Source organism: Mustela putorius, unplaced genomic scaffold (genome assembly GCF_011764305.1).
Source record: "Mustela putorius furo isolate JIRA1106 unplaced genomic scaffold, ASM1176430v1.1 tig00003834_pilon_pilon_pilon, whole genome shotgun sequence".
Classification (NCBI taxonomy): domain Eukaryota; kingdom Metazoa; phylum Chordata; class Mammalia; order Carnivora; family Mustelidae; genus Mustela; species Mustela putorius.
Genome location: NW_025421987.1, coordinates 31,604,747 through 31,631,313, shown reverse-complemented (window position 1 = coordinate 31,631,313; position 26,567 = coordinate 31,604,747). Strand labels below are relative to the sequence as shown.

Below are 26,567 nucleotides of genomic sequence, written 5' to 3'. Positions count from 1 at the left end.
CAATACCATGGAAGGCTTCTTTCTCAGACTGTCTTTAAAAATAATACTCATATAGCTATTACATATAAATATATGCAATATATGTAGCATTAATATATACATTATACACATACATATATGTGCACATGTAGATACATATATGGCAACACACATATAATATACATACTATCTGCAGAAGTGTTTAAGGGTCTACACAAATTTGTTAGGCTTCTCAGGAAAATAGTCTGAGAAATGGCTGCATATATACACGGACACCTGTAAGTATTAAATCCCTAGATTAAAATTTTTATATTTAAAAGTTACTCTAATTGCTTTTTAAAATAAATTTGAAGTAATAGAATTAGCTCTCATCCAAGCAAAATATCAATTTATAAAATTAAGCTTCTTTGCGCTCAGCAAAATTTTTGGCCTTAGAATACAAAATGCTAATTGAATGTTACAATCTCAAGATTGACTTTAATTATTCAGAGGATAATGGTTATTTTTTGGAGGTTGGGGAGACCGTTGAGATTCCATTCTAATGAGAACACCTTTCTGACTTACCACAAAGTGTCCTCTGGAGGAACTCTCCTCCTGTTTTGAAAGCTGCAATTCTGTAGTGACTTAATGTCAAGGTTTTACCTTTTCTCTCGTGGGATATGTGACATTCGCCTGGGAATTACTTCTAGAAACCTCACACAGCCTACCCACCTGGACAACAATTAGAACAGTTTCTCTCTTAGGCTTCTGTTTTGTGATTGTTTTCTTCTAACTTTTTGTTTTCCTCCAGATTACCAAGGTCCTTGTTAACATGTTTTGATGCAGTCCTGTAGGAAGATTAAATAAATATCATTATGTTGACACATGTGAATTTAACCTTGTTTTTCTTCTTAATTTTAGGGTTCACATAATGTATCTCTGAAAAGCAAACATTTTACATCTAATACAGGCAGACCACTATAGCGAACAATTCCACAGCGGTGAGCCTCGACTGGAACAGAACACATTCCAGTGCAATTACCTTGGTAGCGGAGTTGCATTAAATATATGGTAGGAGAAAAAGCAATTGATTATTCTGAACACAGATGATACATACTTGGTCGCGTTGTGTTTTTGTCTGGGTTATTTTTCTCTCTACTTTCTGGGAAGTAATTATCATTTAATAATCAAAATGTTCCTTTTGGGTAAAAACATGCTGCAAAATTTTTCCGAGGGAGTTTTATTAGGGCGTTTCCCTTTTAACATTCCCTATTATGTATCCAGATTGAACTAATGTCCTATATCTTGGTTTATCAATTGTTTCATCAAATAAAATTATTTATTTATTTATTTGACAGAGAAAGCAAGAAAGAAAAGTGCATGCACAAGCAGGGGGAGAGGGAGGAAGCAGGCTCCCATGGAGCAAGAAGCCTGACGTGGGACTCGATCCCTGGACCCTGAGTTCATGACCTGAGCCAAAGGCAGACGTTTCACCCACTGAGCCACCCAGGTGCCCCTGTTTTATCAAATAAATCAAACGCAAGATTAGAAAGTGATGCAAGTTTATGACAGAACTTTGGCAGCAGAAGCTAGAGCACCTCTAACATCGTGGTTCTCAAACTGCGTCCCTAGACCGGCAGTATTAGCACCCCCTGGGGACAGGACGGAAGTGCAAACTGAGGCCCGCCACAGAACAGTGAAAACAAAAACTCTGGGGAGAGGACCAGCAGCCTGATTAACAAGACCTCCCGGTGGCTCTGGAGCAAGCCACGATTTGAAAACCAGTGCCCAAGTGGGTGCCACGGTTCCACATGACTGGGTTCTATCTTTTAAAAGCTGAGATCAGCTATATCCCGTGGTTTGGGGATGACTCAGGAGAAATCCTGACTGTATTGCAAAAGGATGCATTGGAGTTCTTGGGTGAAACTCTCGGTTAAGTGTCTGACTCTTGGTTTTGGCTCAGGGTCTTAGGAGTTGCAAGATTGAGACCCGGCACTGGGCTCCACACTCTCCGCTGTCTACTTCAGATTCTCTCTCCCTCTTTTTCGGTCTCTAAAATAAATAAGTAACTCTTAAAAAAAAAAAAAGCGTACCATTTCCTTCCTTCCTTCCCTGCCTTCCTCCCTGTTATACGCATGTCAGTGGAGCTGCCCGGATATGGTACTTCAAGTTAATTATTACTGCCATATAATCCCTAGTAATATTACTATCTTAATATATATATATATATATATATATATATATATACACACACACACACACATACACACACATATATTTATCTCCAGATGTGTTGAGGAAGCTGAGGAGAAAACTCCATTTTTCCCTTAAAAGTATTTTTACTATTTAAAAAAATCTTTTTTTACTAATTTCCCCCTAAAAGTATTTCTATTATTGAAATAGAATTCCTTAACTCATTTGCTAAGAATCACAGCTTTACTAGAAAGAGATAAGTAATGGTATATGATATATGTACAAGTGAGATAAAGACATATGGCTTATTTAAATTGGGACACTCGTTATATTTAGCACAAGTTTAATTTGTGATTTAAAAATTCTTAGTTTAGCTTAAACTGCAGCCTTCTAAGTCCATTCATAAGGCAGGAGAGCAAGTCCAAACTCTGCCAACATGACTAAGTGCTAAAATGTGTAACAGAATTTTACAACAGACATTTAAAAATGTAAATAAGACATGCTGTAAGTTTCATTTTATGTCTTGACTTATATCATATTATCACATAAATATTTTCCATCTTGCAGTAAAATGGTACACCACGGTGAATACAACTTCCTTCCTTATCATAAGTATCTTCCAGGCAAAAGCAAGAATGAAGTAGATGGCATCGCTCTCTCTCCCATATATTTTATATGAAAATATATAGTACATAATAAAATACATAGAAAATAATTTCCTATGTAAAGTATAAGATACATATGCTGTCTACATTATATGTATCATATTATGTGTATCACAGATCATTTGAGGTTTAGTCTCTTTGGCTAACAAATTACTTAATGATAACATAAAGTTTTAGTAACTTCAACCATAAAATGGACGGATGGTGAATTAGGATGTTCTCTAAGGACTCTTTACAGAGCTTTGACTTTCTATGATCTATGAATCATTTTCTTTTTAAAAATAAATCTGTGAATCCTTTGGAGGTGCCTGGGTGGCTCGGTCAGTTAAAGTGGTTGCCTTTGGCTCAGGTCACGAGCCCAGGGTCCTGGGATAGACCCCAACATTGGGCTCTCTGCGCAGCAGGGTGTCTGCTTCTCCTTCTCCCTCTGCCTGCAGCTTCCCCTGCTTGTCTATCAAATAAATAAATAAATAAAAATCATTAGAATAAAATAAAATAAAATAAAATGAATCCTTTAAAATATGGTTTCGTTGGGGGTGCCTACGTGGTGCAGTTGGTTAAGTGTCCTACCCTTGGTTTAGGCTCAGGTTGTGCTCTCAGAATTAAGATACTGAACCCTGTGTTGGGCTCCATGCTCAGCGTGGAGCCTGCTTCAGATTCTCTCTTTCCCTCTCCCTCTGCCCTTCCCCATCGTACTCAGGAGTACACACACTCTCTCTTTCTGTCAAGTAAATAAATCTTTAAATAAAATAAAAAGTCTGATCGAAGACTAACATCCATACAAGATAATGTATCTATCATAAGCATACAATTCAATGAATTTTCAAAAAGTGGATGCTTGAATGTCACCAGTACCCAGCTCAAGAAACAGAAGAGTTGCAGATGCAGAAGTACCCCCGTTATGCTCCTTTCCAGTCACGACCACCTCTCCAATGGTTACCACAATCCTGAAGTCTCACAAGAAAGCTTTACCTGTCCTTTTAATTTGTATATAAATGGAGTCATACCACATGTATTCATTCCTGTCCACTTGTCATTTAACTCAAACTAATGTTTGTGACCTTCACAGACAATGTTGATTGTAGCTTTAGGTTGTTTGTTCTCATTGCTACAGAGCTTATGATTGGGTAAACACATGATGATTTATTTCCTTATTTTACTCGTGATGGGCATTCTTGTTCTTTGCAGTGTATTACTTATACATAAGTTAGATCTTCCTTATGTGCCCCATGTTTCTTATCTCTCATGTGTCTTACTTATTCTTTTTTCCTTTCTGCCCTTCAGTCTAAGTGTTTTCTATTGATCTGTATTACAGCTTACTTCTTTTGAGTTCTGCTATGGCTAGTTTGCTTTTACTTTTTTATATTTTAAAAGATTTTATTTACTGATTTGTCAGAGAGAGAGAGAGCACAAGCAAGGAGAGTGGCAGACAGAGGGAGAGGCAGACTCCCAACTGAACATGGACCCCAACGCCGGGTTCAATCCCAGGACCCTGAGATCTGACCTGAGTCAAAACCAAGAGTCGGCCACTTAACCAACTGCACACCCCAACAATCTGCTTTTAAATTCACCCACCAGAGGCCTATTTTCTAATACTATATTTTTCTGGTCTAAATGTCAATTTGATTTTAAGTTATTTAGAAACATAATTTAATTCTTTTTCATTCATCTCCTTTGTCTTTTCTTCCACATTCAATATATTATCTATAGTTACTTTAATGTCCTTGTCTATTTATTAACTACAAAGTCCAAATCATGCATGGGTCTGCTTGTCTACTTTTTCTCTTGATTATTGATTATATTTTCTTGACTATTTTCACAGTTAGTCCTTTTCATCTCCCAGGACACCATCTATATAAATGAACTAGAGCAATGCCACAAAATGTCATTTTCCATCACTTAAGGTTTCTCTTCTCCTTTGTTAAGCAGATAGGGTGGGGACCAATCCAGTTCAGGATAGGCTTGAACTAGGTTAAGGCTCAGTTGCAGTTTTAGTAAGAGTCTACCTTTGGTTCACCCCTGTTCCTAAGGCTTGGCCCTCTTAGGCTTCTGATTAAGATACTGGTATGTCTCCCCTTCTTCAATCCTTCTACACAGGAAGATCCAGCTCTTCCCTTTGGAGAGTCTCCACCCAGATCTCAAGCCATCTGTCCCACGACAGTTCAAGATGTAGCCAAACTCTTTCATCTCCTTGACTTGAGAATAAACTCCTTGAGAATAAACACTATGCTTTATTTCTATTTTACCAACAGCATATAATATACTGACTGAATATGGCAGGCAACCAAAGGACATTTTTTTTATTGAATTGAATTAACTGACCTCATTACATCTCATATGCATTTCCTTATGATACTAGTGTTCACCAATATAAAGTCCATACATACCCAGCTGCTTTTTTACAGAAGGTAAAATAGAGAATACTATGTTGAAATGACAGTACTTGAGTGATTCCTTAGTCCAGTCATTTCCAATAAAACTGAATAATTATATACAGAATCACATACCTTGATTATTCTAATAGCTTCTAACTACGTATTCTAATAAATACTTATATATTCTAATAAATATCCAGAAATACGTGTTTTTATAAATCAGTAAGCTATCGTGATCATCAAGGGAAGCCACATGAGTCTCAAAGCATCTTCTCTCTTTTCCTTTTATTCTCCTTGCCTTCTCTCACCTCTCTGATTTTTCCTCCGTCTCTAGACTTTTCCTTTCACTATCTCTCTTTTTTAAAAGATTTTATTTATTTATTTGACTGAGAGAGACACAGCGAGAGAGGGAATACAAGCAGGGGGGTGGGAGAGAGGGAGGCAGGCTTCTCTCTGAGCAGGGAGCCCAATGAGGGGCTCGATCCCAGGACCCTAGGATCATGACCTGAGCCGAGGCAGATGCTTAACAACTGAGCCACCCGGGCGCCCCAACTATCTCTCTCTCTTGCTCTTTCTTCTTTCAAACGCATTTCATTAACCACTGTTCTTTGCCTTTAACGTGAAAATTCCAACTTGTTTGGAGCCACTAGTTAGAATGACATAAAAAGGTCAATATTCTATATGCATATTCTAAAAAGGAAAATTTTTTAGGTTTTTAAATTTAAAAATTTAGCAATGTAACAAATCAATTTTGAAATTTTGATTTTTTTCAACTTTCTTTGTACCATATGACAAGAAAAAAGTTATGTTAAGGTTGAGGACATAATGATTTCACAACTTTGAAATAAAGTATGGACTAGTAGATGCTCTGGTACCATTAATCAAAAAAAAACACTTGTTAATCCTTACATTATATAACAATTATAAACTCTCAGAAAAATAAAGAATAAACTATTCGACTGCACTTGAGAGTGGCAAAAAGAAAGTAGAAAGTGAAGGAAATTTGATCCTTATACTAAGTGAGCTCTACTTTTAATTTTTCTTCAAAAGTCACTTCCCAGCTGGTGAGACATTGGCTAACTATAATAAATACTAAAAATAAAGAGGAAAAATCTCAGAAAGAAGAGAGCCCCAGAGTGGTGAGAATCCCAAACATGAATTTAAACCACAATAAACACCTTGGATGATCCCTAAACCATGTGTGTAGAGGAGAAAAATTTCACTTAGCCAAGCAGAAAGCAACAGCTGGAAAGCTTAAAGATGTGACATAGACTTTACTACTATCTACACAAAGAAACATAGTTTGGAGTTCAATTGCACCAAACGAAAGTCTTTAATCTTTCTCAGAAAAGCCAACCAAAGACCATGTGCAGAGTCTAGTATTCAACCAAGACAGTCATGCCATATAAAATGTAGGTGTCACCTTCACAAAATTAAGGAAATCAGCCAGAAATTTAATTGTCTGCTGGGAAAAACAATCCATATCCTTTAGAAGAATACAATGGAACACAGAATCTCTACAACATATCAACCCCAAAAGATGAATATATAATTCTTAAAGAAGTTATCATACATATGAAGAATAGAAAAGTGTAACACAAAGTCCAGAGCATGTCTTTGGATGACAAAGATTTCGGAAGCAGCAGGAAATAACTTCAAATCAGTTATTGTATTACGTATTTAATGACAGAAAGACAAATGTGGTGACAATGAGAGAACAGACAGAAATCCCAGTGCAAAAAAGTAAACAAAAATAATTCTACCACTTAAAACTATAATGAATAGTTCACTGAATTGTCTTATCAGATTGGAGGTAGCAGAAGAAAGTCTCAGTGACTTGAGGACAAAAAACCCCCATAAACTGTGCGTTAAGCTGACAGGGATAGAAAGATCTTCAGCAACCTGTAGGGCAATACTGAACACTCTAATGTATGCATAATTGGAATCCCAGAAGAAGAAGCTAAAGACAATGCGGCAAAAAACATATTTGACGAAACAATGAAAAATATTCCCAGATTTACTGATGTCCGAGAAAAACACACCTAAGTATACCATAATCAAACTAACCAAAAGCAAATATAAAGAGAAGGACTTAGAAGTATTAACAGAAAATCTGCACAGAGGAACAATGACACGATTTAATCAAGGAAAAAAATGCATAGCAGAGATAACAAATCACCTTTAAAATGCTGAAAGAAAAATGTCTCAACCCAGAATTTTTTTTATTAAGTTCAATTAGCCAACATATATTACATCACTAGTTTTTGTTGTACTGTTCCATGATTCATTAGTTGTGGAAGGAGCCAAGATATAACTTCAACAGATCAATGGGTAAAGATGATGTCTTTCAGGGGTGCCTGGGTGTCTTGGTCGGTTAAGCATCTGCCTTCAACAGGTCATGATCCCAGGGTCCTGGGACAAGGTCCCACATCAGGCTCCCTGTTTAGTGCGGAGTCTACTTCTCTCTCTGTCTTTGCTCCTCCCCTCTGCTCCTCCTTTCTCTCTGGCACTTTCTCTCAAATAAACAAATAAAATCTTAAAGAAAAAAAATGATGTGTTTCACATATACAATGGAATATTACTCAGCCATCAGAAAGGACGAATACCTACCATTTGCATCAATGTGGATGGAACTGGAGGGTATTATGCTAAGTGAACTAAGTCAAGCAGAGAAAAACTGAATGGGAACACAGAATTTTATATTCAGTAAAAAGACCTTATGAATTAAGACAATAAAGACATATTAGGGGCGCCTGGGTGGCTCAGTGGGTTAAAGCCTCTGCCTTCAGCTCCGGTCATGAACCCAGGTTCCTGGGGTGGAGCACTGTATCGGGCTCTCGGCTCAGCGGGGAGCCTGCTTCCTCCTTTCTCTCTCTCTCTATGCCTGCCTCTCTGCCTACTTGTGATCTCTGTCTGTCAAGTAAATAAATTAAAAAAAAAAAAAGATATTAAATTGGATGAAGGAAAACTGGGAGAAATCCTCACTAGCAGACGTATGGTAAAAGAAGTATTAAAAAGGAACTTCTTCAGTTGAAGGGAAATGACACGATGTGGAAACTAAGATGTACAAGAATGAATACAGATTATTTCCATATGTGATAAAATTGAAGTACTATTTAACATTTTTTTATAAAGACAACCAATCATTTAATGTGAAATATACAGCATTGCACAAGACCCTTGAAACATTGTAATTTCAGGGACACCTGTGTGGCTCAGTCCATTAAGCATCTGCCTTTGGCTCAGGTCATGATCCGAAGGTCCTGGGAGAGTCCCACATTGGGCTCCTTGCTCAGCAGGAAGTCAGCTTCTCCTTCTGCCTGCCACTCCCCTGCTTGTGCTCTCCCTCTCTCTCTGACAAATAAAATCTTTAAAAAAAAAAAATTGTAATCATTTAATTTCTTCCATCCATTTTGTTATTGCTGTCATATCCATTATGACTGCATATATTACAAACCTCAGACTATAATTATGTGAAAGAAGTTTAATACATTTATAATGCTTCAAGGATTCTTGATTATTACATGAGTAGATTGTTGTAAATTAAGAACTTTTATTTTTTTTAAAGATTTTATTTATTTATTTGACAGAGAGATCACAAGTAGGCAGAGAGGCAGACAGAGAGAGGGGGAAGCAGGCTCCCTGCCGAGCAGAGAGCCTGATGTGGGGCTCGATCCCAGGACCCCAGGATCATGACCTGAGCTGAAGGCAGAGGCTTTAACCCACTGAGCCACCCAGGCGTCCAAGAGCTTTTATTATAATTCCTACAGCAACCACAATAAAAGAATATGAAGAGGTATAGTTAAAAGACCATTAGAGAAATTAAAATGTAATATTAAAACTTATATAAATAACTCAAAGCAGGAAAAGAGAACAACTAGAAAACAAATAGTGAGATGGTGGTCTTAAATGTAATTATGTCAATACTTAAGTCAAGTGTAGCTTGGCTAAATCCTCCAATTAAAAGGGACTGTCAGACTGTACAAGCAAGCAGAGTAACTAAATGCTACATTCCAGGGGTTAAATTTTTTTCTAGAAGGTACAGATAGTAAATATTTTTGGACTGGTAGGCCATATAGTTTGTGTTCCAACTCTTCAACACTGGCCTTATAGTGTGAAACAACACAAACAGTATGTAGAGAAATGAGCATGGTTGTGCTACCACTAAAACTTTATTTACAGAGTAAGGCAGCAACTCGAGAGCCATAGTTTCATTAATCGTATTGTATATGAGATATACTTTAAGTATACAGAGATAGAAAAACTAAAATAAAAGGATAGAAATTAAGGGTTGCCGGGGGGAGGGGGTTTGGGAGAAGGGGGTGGGATTATGGACATTGGGGAGGGTATGTGATTTGGTGAGTGCTGTGAAGTGTGTAAACCTGGTGATTCACAGACCTGTACCCCTGGGGATAAAAATATATGTTTATAAAAAATAAAAAATTTAAAAAAAAAAAAAAAAAAAAAAAAAAAAAAAAAAAAGGATAGAAAAAGATATACATGTAAACAGTAAGCATATGAACGCAATATAGCTATATTAACATCAGGCAATGTAAAATTCAACACAAGGAACATTATAGAAGTAACGAGAAATTTCATAGTTATAACAGGTGCAATACATAAGGCAGTCATAACAATTGTAAGCGTATGTCATTAATGAAAACATAAAACAAAAACTGACCGCCTTAAAAGGAGAAATAAATAGGCAAATACACAATCTTATTTAGAGAATGTAATGCCCCCATTTCAGAAGCTGATAGTGGACCAAAATCCCATATACACAATCATGACAAAGTAACTAGTACTGAGCTAGCACTAGTACCACAAGTGTACTAGTGAAGTGATTTCATATATTTTGGAGAAAAAAAAATCTGTTAGGATATGAAGATATAAACAAACTATTATCTACTTTAATCTAACATAGAGCTATAGAACATTGTATCCATCAACCACCTAGTATTTTTTTTCAAGTGCCCAGCTAGCATTCACCAGGTAATACCATATGGTTGCATGGTAGGCCAAAAAACAATAGGTATCAATGCATTTCAAAAGACTTAACAAAACAGAAGTCAGAGAAATGTTTGGAATTTAAAACTGTTTGGAGTTACATGACTCCAAAGAAACCACAAAGGAAATCCAAAAACATTTTGAGCTGAGTGAATATGAAAATACAACACACTGAAATTCATGGAATACAACTAACACAATGCTGAGCATAAAATTCATAATTTAAATGCTTTTGTTATGAAAGTAGGGCTAATATCAGTTATCTAAATTTTTAATTGACTTCATTAAATTAGAAAAAAAAAGAAAGTTGAGAACTCCAACTGGAAGAGAATAGTAATCCTAAGAGCAAAAAGAATGAAAATTGAATTATAAGCAATAGAAATAAAAACAAAATAAATAAGAAAGTCACTTAAAATTTTAAGAAAATGATTAATTCTTCAAAAAGACTGAGTATAATGGAACAAAATACAAATTCACAATATTAGAAAACAAAGTGTTATCACTACAGACTTGGAATTCTGGGTATTTTTTCTTTTTGCAAAAATGTCAACAACTTGAAATGAAATGGACATTTAATATCCAACAATCAATCAACATAATTTATCAGAATAAAAAATAAAAGAAAACAGTATGATTTTTTGTACAAATAATGGTGATGTAATATAGATGTAGAAAGAGCATTTGAGAAAATTCAACAGTAATTTGTGATAAAAACTCTTAGTAATCTAGGAATATTTAAAAATTTCTTTAACCTGTAAAAGGACATTGTGTAGTAAGGAATTTGGCCTTGCCCCAAAAGCAGTCCGGGCTTTGTCCTCAGTTCCGTCTGGGCTTTGTCCTCAGTTCCGGTGGAGATCATCTCTAAATAGAATACTATGAATGCAAGGAGTGGCTTTCTTTTCCTGGTGGGTCTCTTCAATCACAATTGAGAGCTTAGGCTGAGAAGATGTCTTAGGATAGGTCCATCAACACCCAATGGCCCAAGGCTGCCCACACCCGAAAGAGCAATGATATGGTTTAGAGCTTTAGGTCATGTGATATCAGCCTAATTTCTAAGGAAGGATGAGGCTGGAAATTTGAGTTTAACCATGGACAAGTAGTTAATCAGTAATGCCCTATAAACAAGCCCCAGTAAAAACTGCACAGCCAATCTCAAGTGAGTTTCTCAGACTGGCACTACTCCATGCTTTTGCCACACACCAATGCCAGCGGAGTAACAGGTCCCTGAAGACAAAGGAAACTCTGTATGTGGAATTCTCCCACACTCTGCCCTACACTTCTCTTCCTTGGCCAATATCCATTACTTGTAATGAACATAAATGTGAGTATGTTAGGTTCCAGGAAACTCTGTATTTCTAGCAATTGATCAAACCTGAGCATGGTTTTGGGAAACCCTCAATCTCAATTGGTTATCAGAAGCGAAGGTTTTCTTAAATGAACTCTAACTCTGTATCTGGACCCCTAACTCCTTCCATCTGGGGTCAGAAGTCTTGGGCAGCCATGGCAGTTGGAATGATTGTACCTAAGTCTCACACTCTGGCTAACTTTGGATAGGCACATATGAAAAACACAGAGCCACTATCATACATAATAGCAAATATTGAGCAGTTCCCTTCTAAGATTAGAAATGTAAGGATTTCAACAGTTCTGTTCAACATTGTATTGGAGGTCTCTATGAGTGCAGTAAAGTCAGAAAACGAAATATAAAAAGCATACAGAACGGAAATGAAGAAGTAAAATTATCTTTATTTTCAGATGAAATGATTATTTATATAGAAATCTATATAACAATCTATAGAATTAACAAGTGAATTTAGGATGATGGTTGTACAGATTTCAACAACAAAGTCATGTTTTTATATACTACTATAAAATATATATATACAAAATCATGTTTTTATATACTACTATAAAAATGGAAAATAAAAACTGAAAAGTAACTGCACTTATAATTGCTGCAAAGGACATAAAGCATAAGAATAAATTTTAAGACAAGTCAATATCTACATTAAAAGTTATAAAATATTGCTAAGAAAAAATGGAGAGTAAAGGAAGAGATATATGATGTTCATATATCAGAAGGCTAAATAAGAGGTCAAATTTAAGATTCCAATCTACTCAAACTGATCTGTAAATTCAAAGCAACCATAATCCCACAGAGCTCTTAATTTTTTGGTAGAAATTAGCAAGTTGCTAAAATTTATATGAAAATGCAAAGAAATAAAATTGCTAACACAAGCAGAACACCAAAGTTGAAAGACTTACATTACATTATTAATAATAGTAATACTACTATTATTATTACCATCACTACTACTACTACTACTGCTACTACAAATGTTCCAAGGCCAAAAGAAAGTCCTTTTAACATATGGTGCTAGAATCAGTTAACAACTATATGTATAGCAAAAGCAAAAATCATCCATATAAACCACCTTTATCTTAAATGTATCATATCTTCCAATGTGTAAAGTTTCTAGAAAAAGACAGGAAAATATCTTTGCCATTTAGGGATAAGCAAAGATTTTGAAGAGTGAGCACAGACAGCACCAAACATAACAGGAAAAAGTTCCTACATTTTTCATTAAAATTAAAAACTTCTGCTCATTAAAAAGACAGCATTAAGAAAAGAAAAAGAAGCCATGCCACAAACTAGGGCAAAACAGTCAGAATATATCTATAACAAAGGGCTTTTATACCGAATATGTAAAAAACTCTTACATCATTCACAAGAAAACAAATACCAGTAAAATCCTTAAGTAAAAGACCTAAATAGTCATTGCACAAAAAATGATGACCAATAAGTACACAGAGGTTAAAATCATTAGCTCTCAGAGAAATGCAAGCTAAAACCAAAATTAGATATAATTTCACACCTCTTGGAATAGCTAAATTAAACAGAATGACAAAATGTAGGCAAGGATGGAGAAGAACGGAAACTCTCAAACACAGCTGGTAGGAATTAGGAACTCAACAACTACTTTGAAAAGCTGTCTTGGCAATTTCTTATAAAAAATATCTTACCCTGTGACCTAGCAATTCCATTTCTAGATATTAACCCAAGAGAATGAAAACATATGCCCACAAGAATGCTTGTATAAGGATGTTTTTAGCCATATTATTCATAAGAGCCCAAACTGGAAACTATCCAAATGTTCATGAACAAGAGAATGGATTAAAATAATGTGACATATTCTAACAGTGGAACACTACTCAGTAATTTCAAAAAATGAAACCATTAATACATGTATCTCAGGAACATTATGTTAAATGAAAGAAGCGAGGCACAAAAGAGTACTTTCTGTATAATTCCATTTATATGAAGTTCAAGATTAGGCAAACGTAATCTCTGGTGGTAACAATCAGGATGGTGTTGCCTAAGGGAATGTGGTCGGTGGGGCTGAATAGAGAGAGTCCAAGAGAACATTCTGGGGAGAGGGGCTGCTCTAATTTGTAACTGCAGTAACGGTCACAAGGTGTATTACATTTATCAAAACAGATTTAATTGCACATTTAAGTAAGCATATTTTACCTTAATACAAGAATATTATACTGAGCAAAGCCAAAGAATATATGCCTTGTACCAGCAACTGAAAGAACCGGGCAAAATATATGGTGAAAAACTGCATACCATTTGCATTTCACTTTCTATTTACTTTCTAGGTGGGTTTATTGGTCTGGAGATGGAGAGTAGCTCCTACGGTTTCATCAGGTTGTATTAAACGGAAGGAGGAGGTATCAAGGGGAAGGGAGGCCTAGAATTACCTCTAGGGCAGCTGTATTTAGGGTAAATCACAGGATCTTTCAACACATTTGTCCAGGTGAATCAGGCTAAAGATCACTGGTCACAGTTTGGAATTACAAAAAGAAGGGGTTGTTAGGATAACAGGAAGTATTTGTAGAGTATGTTTGTTAAGCGAGAGCTGAGTAACTTCAAACGAACTGTTTTTATTTTAAAGTTTACCAAACCAAACCAAACAAAACAAAAAACCAGTCTAAGAAATGGTAAATGAAAAGCAAGTATCTCCCTTCTTTTCTTAATCCCCCTCTCCAAAATAATAACTGCTGGCACTCTCATAATGCCTTAATGTGCCAGGCAGTGTTCTAAGTGTGGCACAGATATGAAATTATTTCAGCCTTAGGATATCTCTGTATTCCAGTGAGGCTAATAAGATTGCTTGTGACACAGAGCTAGTAAGGAGCAGAGCCAGGATTAAACTTCAGGGGTCTTGCTCAGAATCCACGCACCAGGTTACACAAATATGCTAAGTATTAACCACTGTGAAATGTACTAAATTGAAACAGAGAAAGTGTGGCTGGTGGAGAAAGAGGTTATCACTGAGTAAATGTATATAAGACTTACATGAATTTATTACTTTTTTCCATTTTTATTATAGAGACCCCACTCTCTCTAGCAGGGAAAAGCCTTTAAAATTTATTCTGATTATTTTGGCTTGGTTCGGAAATTGATAAAATGTTGACTTTATGAATGTATCTTTTTTAATTTTGGAAAATTTCAGAGCTTTGAAAGAGTTACAGAGGTTAGAAATCCATCTACTAATGGAAGGGAAGACAAATGTATTTAAATCATTCTCTTTAGCAAAATTATTTTTGGGTTCATTGATTTGAAGGACAAATTTAGGCATTTATAAAAAATGAGTGCTTGGGTCAAAATTTTTATGGTTGTCCTAAACTTTCTTCATTTTTTGGCTTTTTTGTAACTTTAAATAGGAGAGAAAATTGTATCACAGAATCACAATAATGCTGGAAGAAGCCCTAGAGGTCTAATCTGTGAGTCATGGACTAAGTCTTGGTCTTAGGGTTAGTGGGCCTGGTTCATGTGTCAAGTCTAAGCCTCAAGTCCTTGGATAAATGCCTCCTCAGAAGCATGCTTGCTCATCTATGAATCGAGGATAACAGGATCTGCTAAACAGAGCTGCTGTGAGGGTCAATGTGATGGTGTCTAGGAAAGCCCCTTGTGGGTTACATAAGTTAATCAAACTGAAGGGAGCCGTGTAGCTGCTGCCCACGGGCACAGAGCTGCTAAGTAGCAGAAAGGAGTTCAAACTTAGGTCTCAACTCTTTGTAATGTGTTATTTCCATAAGTACAGTGCCTATTAAGTGTTCAACTTGCTTTCAAATAACTTTTCAGAAGATTTCCCAACTTTTTGGTGGTATTTCCCTCAATATGATAGATTTGTTTTGAGATCTCCTTTGAAGAAGGTAGGCAGGCGACTAATAATGGTGGTGTCAGCAAAGCGTGCCTTCATTTTAATACTTCGAAGTTGCTAAGACACTAGATCTTAAATGTTCTCACAGCAAAATGAGAGGACAATCCTGTGACAGGAGGGAGGTGGTAGTTAATGCTCTGGTGGGAATCATATCGTGATACATAAATGTATCAAATCAATATGTTGTGCACCTTAACCAGTGCTGTATATCAACAATATCCCAATGAAAACATAATTTCGTGGGGGATGCAGGAGACTGGCGGAGTGAAGGAGGGTGAGAGTGGCAGGCACCAGCAATACATCACCACCTTGGGAGGTTGTAACATTTGAAAAGACAGAATGTTGTAATGGAATTGTACAGTTGAAAAACAAAAACAATACCCACTTAAAATAATTCCCACATGAAAGAGTTCATAAAATCTTAGGTGTTCCAAAAGGAGGTTTATGTATAACAAATTGGAAAACCCTAGTTCTAGAGAGAGCAGGAGTGACCATTAACACTTCCTAGGTAGAGGGACATTTTCTGTGATTTCTCATTCACAGCATGCCTGGCAGATACCACAAAAGGGCACCAAGGCTACCAGTATTGAGACTGGGACTTGATCGTAGGGAATTGCCACTTTTAGCAAACTGGCCATCGATACCTATGCAGGTAATCAAGGTCATCTCCAAGAGTACAGTTATTTTTCTTTCTTCCCTGGTCACAGCTCTCCGCCGAGTAAGCCTCCTCCTGAGCCAAGCTTACTAAAGAGTTAGAGGAGAGGAGGGGTCCAGTCCCTGCATCTCAGAAGAAGAGTCGTCAGCATTTTCTGCGTTTGAAGAAGGAAAAAAAGAATAAAGCGTTGGTCTTATTATTACTGCTTTCCTTTTGAGATCCTTCGAATCTCTAAGATACTATAGGAACTCTCCACTAAAATAGGGAACTCTAAAGTCCTCAGTAAGAATTGTTAAAAACGGCCTTTCACTTAGGCCAACAGTGAATATGGGGACCATCCATTACATAAAACAAGTGGGAATTAAAATAAACACAAAAATTCTGAATATGCACAAGAACAGGATGCCACCTACACGCATTCAGCCTCAGAGTCTAAAGTGTTTCCTTAACCTGGGTAATGCTGGTATATAGCACGTAGCCTGGCTCAGAGAACAGGGAAAGAAGGGAAAGAAATGCATGTATATAGGCAGCTAGAAATTGAAAAAATTGAAAACATTTTATTTTGAAGCAAGCCCTTTCCTCTGGAAACATTTCAGGTACTATCTAGCAGGAGAGGGGAGGGTCATGGATGGCTGATTCTGCCTTTTGAGTGGCCAGTGACCTTGTGATTGACTGGATGGGGACTCTACCATTTCTACATTATCTTATTTCCCCTCTAGTTTACTCTGTTGTTTACAGTTGGATAGAATAATGGGGCATTTTCTTTTCTTCCTGCTTCTGACTGCCTGCTAAACTATGGGTAGGGAAAGAGAAAGAACCCAGAATTTGGATTATCCCAATTTCTAATACAAGGAGAGAGGCCACATCAGTCCCGCACATTAGAGCACACCCTCCCATCCCCTACACTATATTAAACGTTGACCAGCAATCAAAGTCAGAGATGAAATTTTGATTCCAAAGAAGTCTTGAGGCAGCAAAATATATTTGAAATTATATGGGATATGGAATAATATACTGCACACATTATCTTGAACAGGTTAATTTCCCAGAGACTTGGACACCGTGAAATAGGGTTAATTGCATTTAACTCATTAAACTGTTGAAGATTTGAGTTAAAAAAAATAAGAAAAAAGACTAATAGGTGCTTATGTAGTGATAAATGAGGAAGGTCAAGAAAAATGTGCTATAGATGGTGCTCAAGCACTATTTTCTCAAATTATTCAGTGGGGAGCTGATTTTCCCTCACAGGAACATATACTAAATTTCAGAGAGGTATTGACTGGAAATAGAATTCAATTAAAATCAAATTTCTTGCAAGATCTTCTTCTATGTATCAGGAGATACTAATGAGAAAAATTCCAGAAAGGCTTAATAGCGTTGTTAAGAAACAAATAATATTGTTTCCTGCAATTTCAGGCTTATAGTTAAGTCCTCTTTAGTCTTTTTTGCCAACTTAGGACCATTTCTGTTTTTTTCTGAGACAGTAGTGGAATAATACAGCATTACACAAGGCAGAACCGACAGGATATTTGTGAGTTTTAGAGTTACATAAAAATTTCATGAAAATAGTCATGAATTCCATAGTTGCAAAAGATAAATCTCTTGGTAAGTTTCTAAGATTCACACAATGTATATTTTGAGACAACAAATATCTGGTTGGCACTCACGTCCAGTTTAGTGGTAAGAAATATAGCGGTCAGGGGTCTCTTCAATGCAACCAACCTGGAAATTATGGTTTTAATAAATGCTTAAACAGGTTCACAGTTACATCATGCTGCCTTTGTATTTTTCCTTTATCTTTGGCTCTTTGAATTTTCATCATTATTATTATTATTCCATTATTTATTTCATTATTTCATTATTATTGTTATTATTATATAGTTATTGTACTACAAGATATGCAAGAGAGGATTTGAAACTCAAATAGTAAGAGGTAACATCCTGCAGAGCTAAAAACAATGTTCTGAGGATAGGATGGAGAGAAATGGAGAAAATAACAAAAAGTAATAACTGAATCAGTCCTAGTTTTTTAATGTTCTTCCATCTGTTAACAACTAGACATGAAGCAGACTTAGTCAATTCATGCTTTATGTCTGGAACTGTGAATTAATACCCTAGGTATATGGTAAATGATCAGTCATCCACTTTCATTATCAAAAAATAGCCAATGTAAAGAAAAAAGCTTCCAGTGAGAATCTGTATGATTCCAAGCAACAGAGGAATCATAAGACCTTCTCTCCAATGAATATACCAGATCACAATGCCAAGCACAACTACTAACATTTCTTGCTGCAGTTCTCCATAACTGAAATAGATATAAAAATATGGAGAGTTCATACCAATGGAATGGGGAATGCGTGTTAGCTACATATCACTAGGTATGTTAACAAATGCACTCTTAAGTTCCACCTGGACATAAAAGATTGTTTCTACCCTCTCCACTGACTTTTAAAAATGCCAATGCAAAGAACTTCCCCAAATGTTGTTTAAACCTCCCTGTTCTGTGAGTTGTATCACTGAGGCTTTTAAATAAGATTTTAACTCGTAATTTTTGTTCACAGTGTTTGTCATAATGGTGACTTACGAGATCGTTAATGGTATTATTTTGCAAGATGGTAAACATAGGAATATACATTTGGGGGAAAACTCTGGACTACATCTTTATTAATAAAACTCTCCTACCCATGTAAAATAGTGATGAATTAGCTAATGACAGTAATGAAAACCTCATACTGATTTGAAAAATTGAAGTAGAAGAATAGAAAAAAAGAAAGAATAGAAAAGAAAGTATACCACTATACCAGATCCCAAAAATGGCCTTAGCAATTCTTAACTCGAAAGTTCTTGTTATAAAAGTGCACTTACTCTGGACACAGGGATTAATAATAACTCATCTTGCAAAAATGCTGGCTTATCTCAGAGGGAAATAGCAAAGAATAACCCATCAGGAATGCAGAACACTTAGCAAATCTTAAGTTTCACAAATTTCATAAAAACACTTTAATGTTTGGGATGAGAATTGCAACTTATTATTTTGGTTACAAATAATACTAACCCTGGCAAAATGGATGCGCTTTTCAATTAAGTAACAGTTACTCAGATGAACTTTCAAGTCAGATAGTAAAATATGCACTTAATTTAATGAGGCACTTTAAAGGAACTCCATGATGTATCAACCCTTGGCCTAAAGGCACTACGAAGCCAAGTGTCCAGCATTCATTTATTCATGATTTTAATTTTGGGGCACCATATGATAACAACCAACAAAGTAACAACAAAAAAATCCTACACACACAATTTTTTCTTTTTTTATTCATAGAAGGATAAATGGCATCTAATGAGATCCTGGCAATTAGAATATGGTGATTAGGAACATTCGGGGTGTTCCAAAAATTTAGCATTTATTTGGTCATAATGTAGAAAACTCTGCTTATTTTTCAGCTCAATTCCAGGATACAGAGGAATTTCATTTTTATTCTTTTAAGAAATGAAACTACATTGGAATGCATCAGAAATCCTAAGTAAATAAAATGGAAATACCCCAGAGCCCAAGCTGTTAGATTTGTGAGTACCTTATAGTGGATTATAAAGAGAGAATAGGATTTTATTCTCTCTTTATAAGAAACTTATACAAAACTTAAAATTCTATTAAATATTAACATATTAAAAGATATTGTCTCTGGGCAACTGCTTGCCATTTCCTTTCAATCACATGGTACAGGCAGTCTTCTAAATTTTCCACAGAAACCACGGACACAAGCCCACATGAAGTATTGGTAGGTAAAATGTTCACTGAGAAAAAGAACACATTTGTCACCAAGCGACAGGGTGATGGAGGAGTGAGGTGCTGAGATCAGATGTGACAGCACCCCAGTGTAAGAGTGGATGGGTTCAACTACAATACACACCAGGAACAGGTTTCTACCTTACATGACTGAAACACGGAGAAAAAGGCACAGTGTGAGAAAATCAGACCTAGTGATTAAGCACACAGATGCTAAAACAGCACTATCTGAAATAAAATACAACTTCGACCCTTGTGAACCAAGTAACCTTAAGCAAGTCATTTAATCATTCTCCGCCTTCATTCTTTCAAATGTAAAATACGAGTAATAACAGTATCTACTTCAGAGATGAGCTGCAGGATCAAAACAGAGCTCAAAAAAAAAAAAATTAAAAATAAATTAAAAAAAATTTTTAAAAACCAACCAAACAAACAAACAAAAAAAACCAGAGCTCAATATGTGCTCGTACGATGTGACCTTGAAAATTTCTGAGCTATCGCTTTTACTTTCGAATATTACTTTCTTTACTGAAATTGCTTTCTTTTCGGAGTAAGATCATGGGTCTTATTGAGTCTGCTTTTTCTTTTGATTTTCTTTAAAGTTAACTTACCTGACTTGGTGAAAGGGGTGGTGATATCAGACATCAAGAAATTACAAAATTAAGTCCAAAGTTGCCACTCGCTATCCACATCCCCTTGCGAAAATCAATTTCCTCAGGTTTGAAACCAATGGTATACCGCAGAATCACTAAGGAAACTTTAAACATGCAAATGCTAGGACCCCAACTCTACCCACTCACAACCAAATCTGGGGTCAAGGCTAGGGTGATGAGGAATATTAGGCATGTGTTTATGTCAAGAATCATCACTGGTTAATCAGATTTTCATTATAAACCATGGTTAGTTAATTTGTAAAGTTGGTTGCACCTGTATTATTTATGACTAATAATTTTTTTTTTTAAGACTTTATTTATTTGACAGAGAGGGAGAGAAAGAGCACACAAGCAGGGGGTGCGGCAGGCAGAGGGAAAGCTCTCTGCTGAGCAGGGAGACCGATGTGGGACTCAATCCCAGGACCTGAGCCCAAGGCAGATGCTTTACAAACTGAGCCACCCAGGGGCCCCTACAACTAATAATTTTTAATCTAAACACCATCCAAGTATTTTTTAAAGAAGTCCTGGTTATTTTGTCTAATTTTCTTTTTAAACTGCAGACAAAATGATGACAAATTTTTCTTTTTTTCCTGATTTAGATCCTTTCATGGACCAATGTGACTTAACTAGAGCAGAGAAGTGACAAGATAATACTACCTCAATGACAGTTTCCCTGTTGGCCAGACCCATCACCGCAGACACCTGGCCATTCCCGCAGGAGGGACTAACCACTTTTAATTCATCTCCACCATCCTCAGCCACATGGCTTAGAATAGCTGACCTTTTGGAAGTATACGCTTTTTAAAACACCCGCTAGGCATGGAAAAGGAATCAAATAATTGAATTTAGACTACAGACTGAGAAAAATAAGGGGACACATGTGAAATCACATCTCAATTCAATTATCTGATGCCGTCAAAGCAGTCACTGTGAACTAAGGGAAAGCAAAACATAACGATCAGCCCGATTGGGGGACATGCCTTTCCTATTACAGAAATCACATGCCCAGCTGAAGTGAGCTCATTAACACACTGTATTAATAATTCTCCCAGTGGAAGTCACTGAACAAGTCAGGTCTTCCTTCCTTAACTTACTTTGATTTCTTCATGTACAGCCAGTAGACCACACCAGCGACTAGGGCAGCGAGGAGGAGACCAACCACGATTCCCACAATTAGTTTTGCCTGGTCATTCACCTTCTCTCTGTTTTCATCTACAACAGAGAAGAAAAGACCATGCAGTTACAGACACTGCCAAGGATTTCTGAGAAGAAGTCAATCTGGCTATTCTTTCTTGTTAAAAATAATTAAGGCTCACTACTACTCTGAGTAACATGCAAACTTGTGCTTTTAAAAGATAAAATTTTTAGCATTCTTACTATCTTGTCTCATTTGCTATTTTAGTTCAAGTCAAAATTGTGGCAGCTAAGAAATTACTTATACAATGACACTTCATAAATCTTGAGCTGATAGTCAAGGAAGAAGAGTCGGCAGCGTAGTACCTACCACTTATCTCGTCTGCCTCATCGTGCTCTGGAATACTTACTGAAATGAAAAATGTTAATATGAAATTAAAAACAAAATTTGTTGATATATGAAAGTCACCTTTACCATTATAGTATGATGTGATAATACTCAAAGATAAAATATCTATTCTACAGCTAAAGCTAGAAAAAAAAATTTACATTTAATAGAGCGTGAACTTCCCTACAAAGAAATTAATCTTGTTTTAAGGAGAGTCGTTAAAACTGCAAAGGTATTAATCTACCATAGAAAATTTCACAACTGACAAGCTTTAGTGTTAATCTGAAATCCATATTAATCTCTCCACTATTTACCACCTTTTTATAGAACTTTTTTTCTTTAAGAGAAACAAGTTGCCATATATCAAATCTATAGTGCAGTGTTTCTCGACTTTTCTTGCCTTGGTGGCAAATTCCTTTTTATCCTCTAGTATCAGGGGCCTGACTCTAGAGATGGTCTCGCAGTCGTGGGGGTGGAGGTTAACACGGGACGTCTCAGAGGCAAAGAGGCATCATCTGTGATGTTCGCAGAAGCCCTCCAAATGATGTGGAGATATCACGGTGATAGCATCATGCTCCTGGCCCGTTTTAAGAATCGCCAATGTGCTGGATCATCATCTTATATTACATTATATAAATAGTCTTCTATAGACCTGTACCAGAACTTCCAGTGCCATCTGTCAAAATGCAGATTTCCAGACCCCTTCTCATACATACTATGTTGGAATTTCAGGAGGTGCTCCCTACATTTGAAAACAACTGTATTAAATGTTCATCAAGCCACTGCAAGATCTAGAAGCCACTACTCAATAGGTTAGAATAAAAGAGAAAGTTGTGTTCAGGAAGAAAGGATAAGTCCTCTTTCTAGGTAGGACAAATCAGTACTCGCTAAATTTAATTTTAAGAAGTCAATGCACCTATTTTAGAGGTAAATTTGTTTGGTTCTTTTCTCCGGTCACTCCATCAGGCTTTTTTATATTCCAGTCGTATTCTGTGAGGGATCATTATCTTTACACAATTATTTTTTCCCAGCTCCAGCTACTTCCTAGGTGGTATACCCCTACCCTGCTAATGTCACAGACAGGAATCGAACTGACTCAAAGGTGAAAGTTTGGAAGGTCAGTTAGCATCCTGTCCAGAACCAAGCCTCATTCCAGGACCTGTCCTGACTGAAAGCTTACAGAGCAATTGGAACAAGGACAGAATTAAATATTGTGGGTAACTTCTTATTAAATGACAACTGTTTTTGGAGAGCTGCTCAGCATGTCAGATTTCTTTCTTTTCTAGGATAATTTCAGTATCTAATTTTTAGCCATGACTCAACTATGATCAAAAGCACCAATTCTGAAACTAGATTTCATAAATTCTATTATCAGTTTTCCTACCAATTTGCTAAATGACTGTGCATGTGGCATTCCTATTCAAAATTAAGGTAGGATAAATACCACAAAGAATTAGAATTCAAAATAACAGATTAAAAGGAATTAAAATTTTACCCAAACTAAAACTGTAAAAAATGCTTGAAGATAATCTTTGAGTTATCTCTATTCCGAATTATAACATGGATTAAATAACAATAACTCGGTTCTTATCCTCTGTTGCTCTTGGGAAATATTCCTACCAGAAAAGGTCTCTGACCCATAAAACATGAAATGATTCAACTGTCAAGACAAGGATAATACAGGATGGACACCAGAACAAAACAAAACAAAACAAAACAGAGCCTATGATGATGATACCAGATGCAAAATAAATACATAAAACTTACCATAATGCAGTACAGGAAGATGGAATTGAAGATTTTAAACTAATGAAGAATAACTTCAAATTTTCTTACTTTTTTTAATGCCAGAAATGAAATACTCACTAGCAGAGACATTCAAGGAGTTTACTGTTCTCTCCAGCTGGTTTTCTGCTGTGCAAGTTAATGTAACATTCTCTTCAGGGGAAATGATAATTTTACTATAATACCTGCCATTGATATAAGGAGATTCCTCTGTCTGGAAAAGAAGAGGGAAGATGGGTTTAGGAAAAGAAATGGATTAAAACCTTGGAGAAGAGTAATACTGAGTGAAACAGGGGAGGTGCTTCACAGTGCTACCTGGTGTTCAAGGGCAGATGTAAGGTCATCGATAAAAACAAATTCAGGCTTATATCCACAGCAGGCAGGAAGATTAGTGAATCCGTAACTGATTTTCTGTTTACGCTTCTATTGTAAATTCTAAAAATTGAATTCATTAAACTCTTCTCTCTTTTTTTTTTTTAAGATTTTTATTTATTTATTTGACAGAGATCACGAGTAGGCAGAGAAGCAGGCAGAGAGAGAGGAGGAAGCAGGCTCCCCACGGAGCAGAGATCCCGATGTGGGGCTCGATCCCGATTTGGGGCTCGATCCCAGGACCCTGGGGTCACGACCGAAGGCAGAGGCTTTAACCCACTGAGCCACCCAGGCGCCCCTAAACTCTTCTGAGAGATTCTCATGTTAATTAATATTTTGGCATCATAGTATTTGTCTCAAAATAATTAGTGATTATCTAATCACCAATTTTCTCTTAATAAACTTAAGAATTTAATTCTTATTTGTAAATTATATCATTGTTTTTCACTTCAGGGGCTACCTTAAACCATTATATCTAAGTACTTATATATGTATGATTTGCTCATGGGAAAAATCAAACAACTTTTTCTCACTTTCCAAGCTAACTACGGAGAATGGGTTATTTTTCAGTGACTGGTAAGTTCATTTGGTTTTTGTGAGGTCTTAATAAGGGCAATCACTGCATTTAATTCCTCCAAAAATAAAAAATATTCATTTTCTTTTCTTTTTCTTTTAAGTAATCTCTACATCCCACGTGGGGCTTGAACTTAAGAACCTTAAGATCAGGAGTCACATGCTCTATCGACTGAGCCAGTCAGGTACCCTTAGACAATTCACTTTCATCTCTTCCCCAGAACTTGACTCCTAAATCCAACTGTACTAAAGCAAACATGTACCAGAGCTATTTTCTGAGCTGCATTCTGCACACCATGCCTACCTTTGTTCTTTATTTGCTTTCTCGTCAACTATATGAGGAGGGCCTTGAGGAAAAAAGATAGTCTCTGGCTTAGGGATACTGTCTAGTCCCAGGGGCAGAAGTGCTTAGAGGCATCAGTAATTATAAAACAATAGATTCACCATATGATTGAGGAGGGAACAAATAAAAGATTATGGATAGATCAGCACAATCCTAGAACAAGAAAAATAACATATCACCTAGTGGGCCAGAATCAATCCTTCTCCTTGACAATGAAGAATGGCATTGTTATTTTTATCCTCATAGTAAGTTCACATGCTATTTTTCCATATCCCACTAGTATTTTTCACATGACTTTCTCACTGAGTCTTTGCTTTTGTTTTATCTCTGTAAAATATACATACTCATTCTAAGAGTGGCCTTTTAAATCTTTGTATCTGTTCATTCCTCAAATATTTATTGTGTGCTTATTTTTCTATTTCCCACGCTTGTATTACCAGTACCCAAAGGTTATTTTTGCTACAATTATTATTTAATTAAACTAGAGAGCAAAAAGGACAGAATAGAAAAGAAACAGTCATTTTTTGAAGATTTATTTATATCACAGAGTGTGTGCACACACAGGAGCAGGGGATGGGGAGAAGGGAGAGGGAGAGAATCTCAAGCAGACTCCCTGCTGAGGGTGGAGCCTGACTTCACACAGGGCTCAATCTCACAACCCTGAGATCATGACCCGAACTGAAACCAAGAGCTGGACGCACAACTGACTGACATATATTTGCTTCAACTGTGTCCGCTCCTTTGGGGAGCTTCTGTACTCGGGAGTTATGCATCACCCACAGGTGTGAAAGAGCCAAACTCCACCTTGCTCTGCAAAACTATGTTGTATAAGCTGGACCAGCAGCCCAACTTCCCCGTCAGAGCAAGAAATTTTAACTTCAAACTAAATGCAACTCTGCTTTATGAATGCCTTCCTGGATTATCAACTGGGCCTAAAGGTGGGGAGAAGGCAGCACAGAGGATTCAGATAATCAAATGGCCCCTCCGGGTGTTCCTGAAGAGTCTTTAACTGGCTCCACCGAGAAAAGGAACATGAAGACTATTGTAGAGAAAAATGAATTAACAAGTATGTCAGCAACCTGAGCAAACTAGCAAGTGAATGAAAGATCGTTCTGAACCCCTAGTGACAGGCCAGATTCTCTCTCTTCTTCTTTTTTTGCTTTTGGGATGGTCAAGAAGAAAATTATTGGTAGTCCCTAAGTTCTTAGCCCTTTACTATTACTAACTATTACTAAAATGTCCAGACAAAGTTACAAATACTAAAGTTTTGTTTAGAAGGAAATGTCCTAGACACTAGATATTTAGCTAGCCTAACTCTGGCCCTATCCCTGGCATACACAATTTAGACCATATGTTCACAAACGGAGACTGTGTTCCTCACCACCCCCCCAGGGCCCAGTTTGAGGAAAAAATATCCCTTAATGTGCTTAAGTAAGCAAAGTAATGGAGGC

General features: G+C 36.5%; 1 protein-coding gene across 5 annotated transcripts in view; it reads right to left on the bottom strand.

The window, feature by feature from the left end:
* Window positions 1-690: 690 nt before the first annotated feature.
* Window positions 691-26,567, bottom strand: part of ALCAM (activated leukocyte cell adhesion molecule) — a 210,150-nt gene continuing 184,273 nt past the window's right edge. For 2 of the 5 annotated variants that reach the window (XM_004769104.3, XM_004769106.3), the window contains 4 exons: window positions 23,910-24,042; window positions 22,026-22,064; window positions 21,616-21,733; window positions 691-806 (listed from right to left, as the gene is read on the bottom strand). In XM_004769104.3, coding sequence (XP_004769161.1) covers window positions 719-806; window positions 21,616-21,733; window positions 22,026-22,064; window positions 23,910-24,042 — 378 coding nt within the window. In that variant the 3' untranslated portion in view covers window positions 691-718. Of the gene's footprint in view, window positions 807-13,496; window positions 16,239-21,615; window positions 21,734-22,025; window positions 22,065-23,909; window positions 24,043-26,567 lie in introns of those variants that run through there. The other 3 variants (XM_004769105.3, XM_004769107.3, XM_013064868.2) reach the window with 2 other exon arrangements.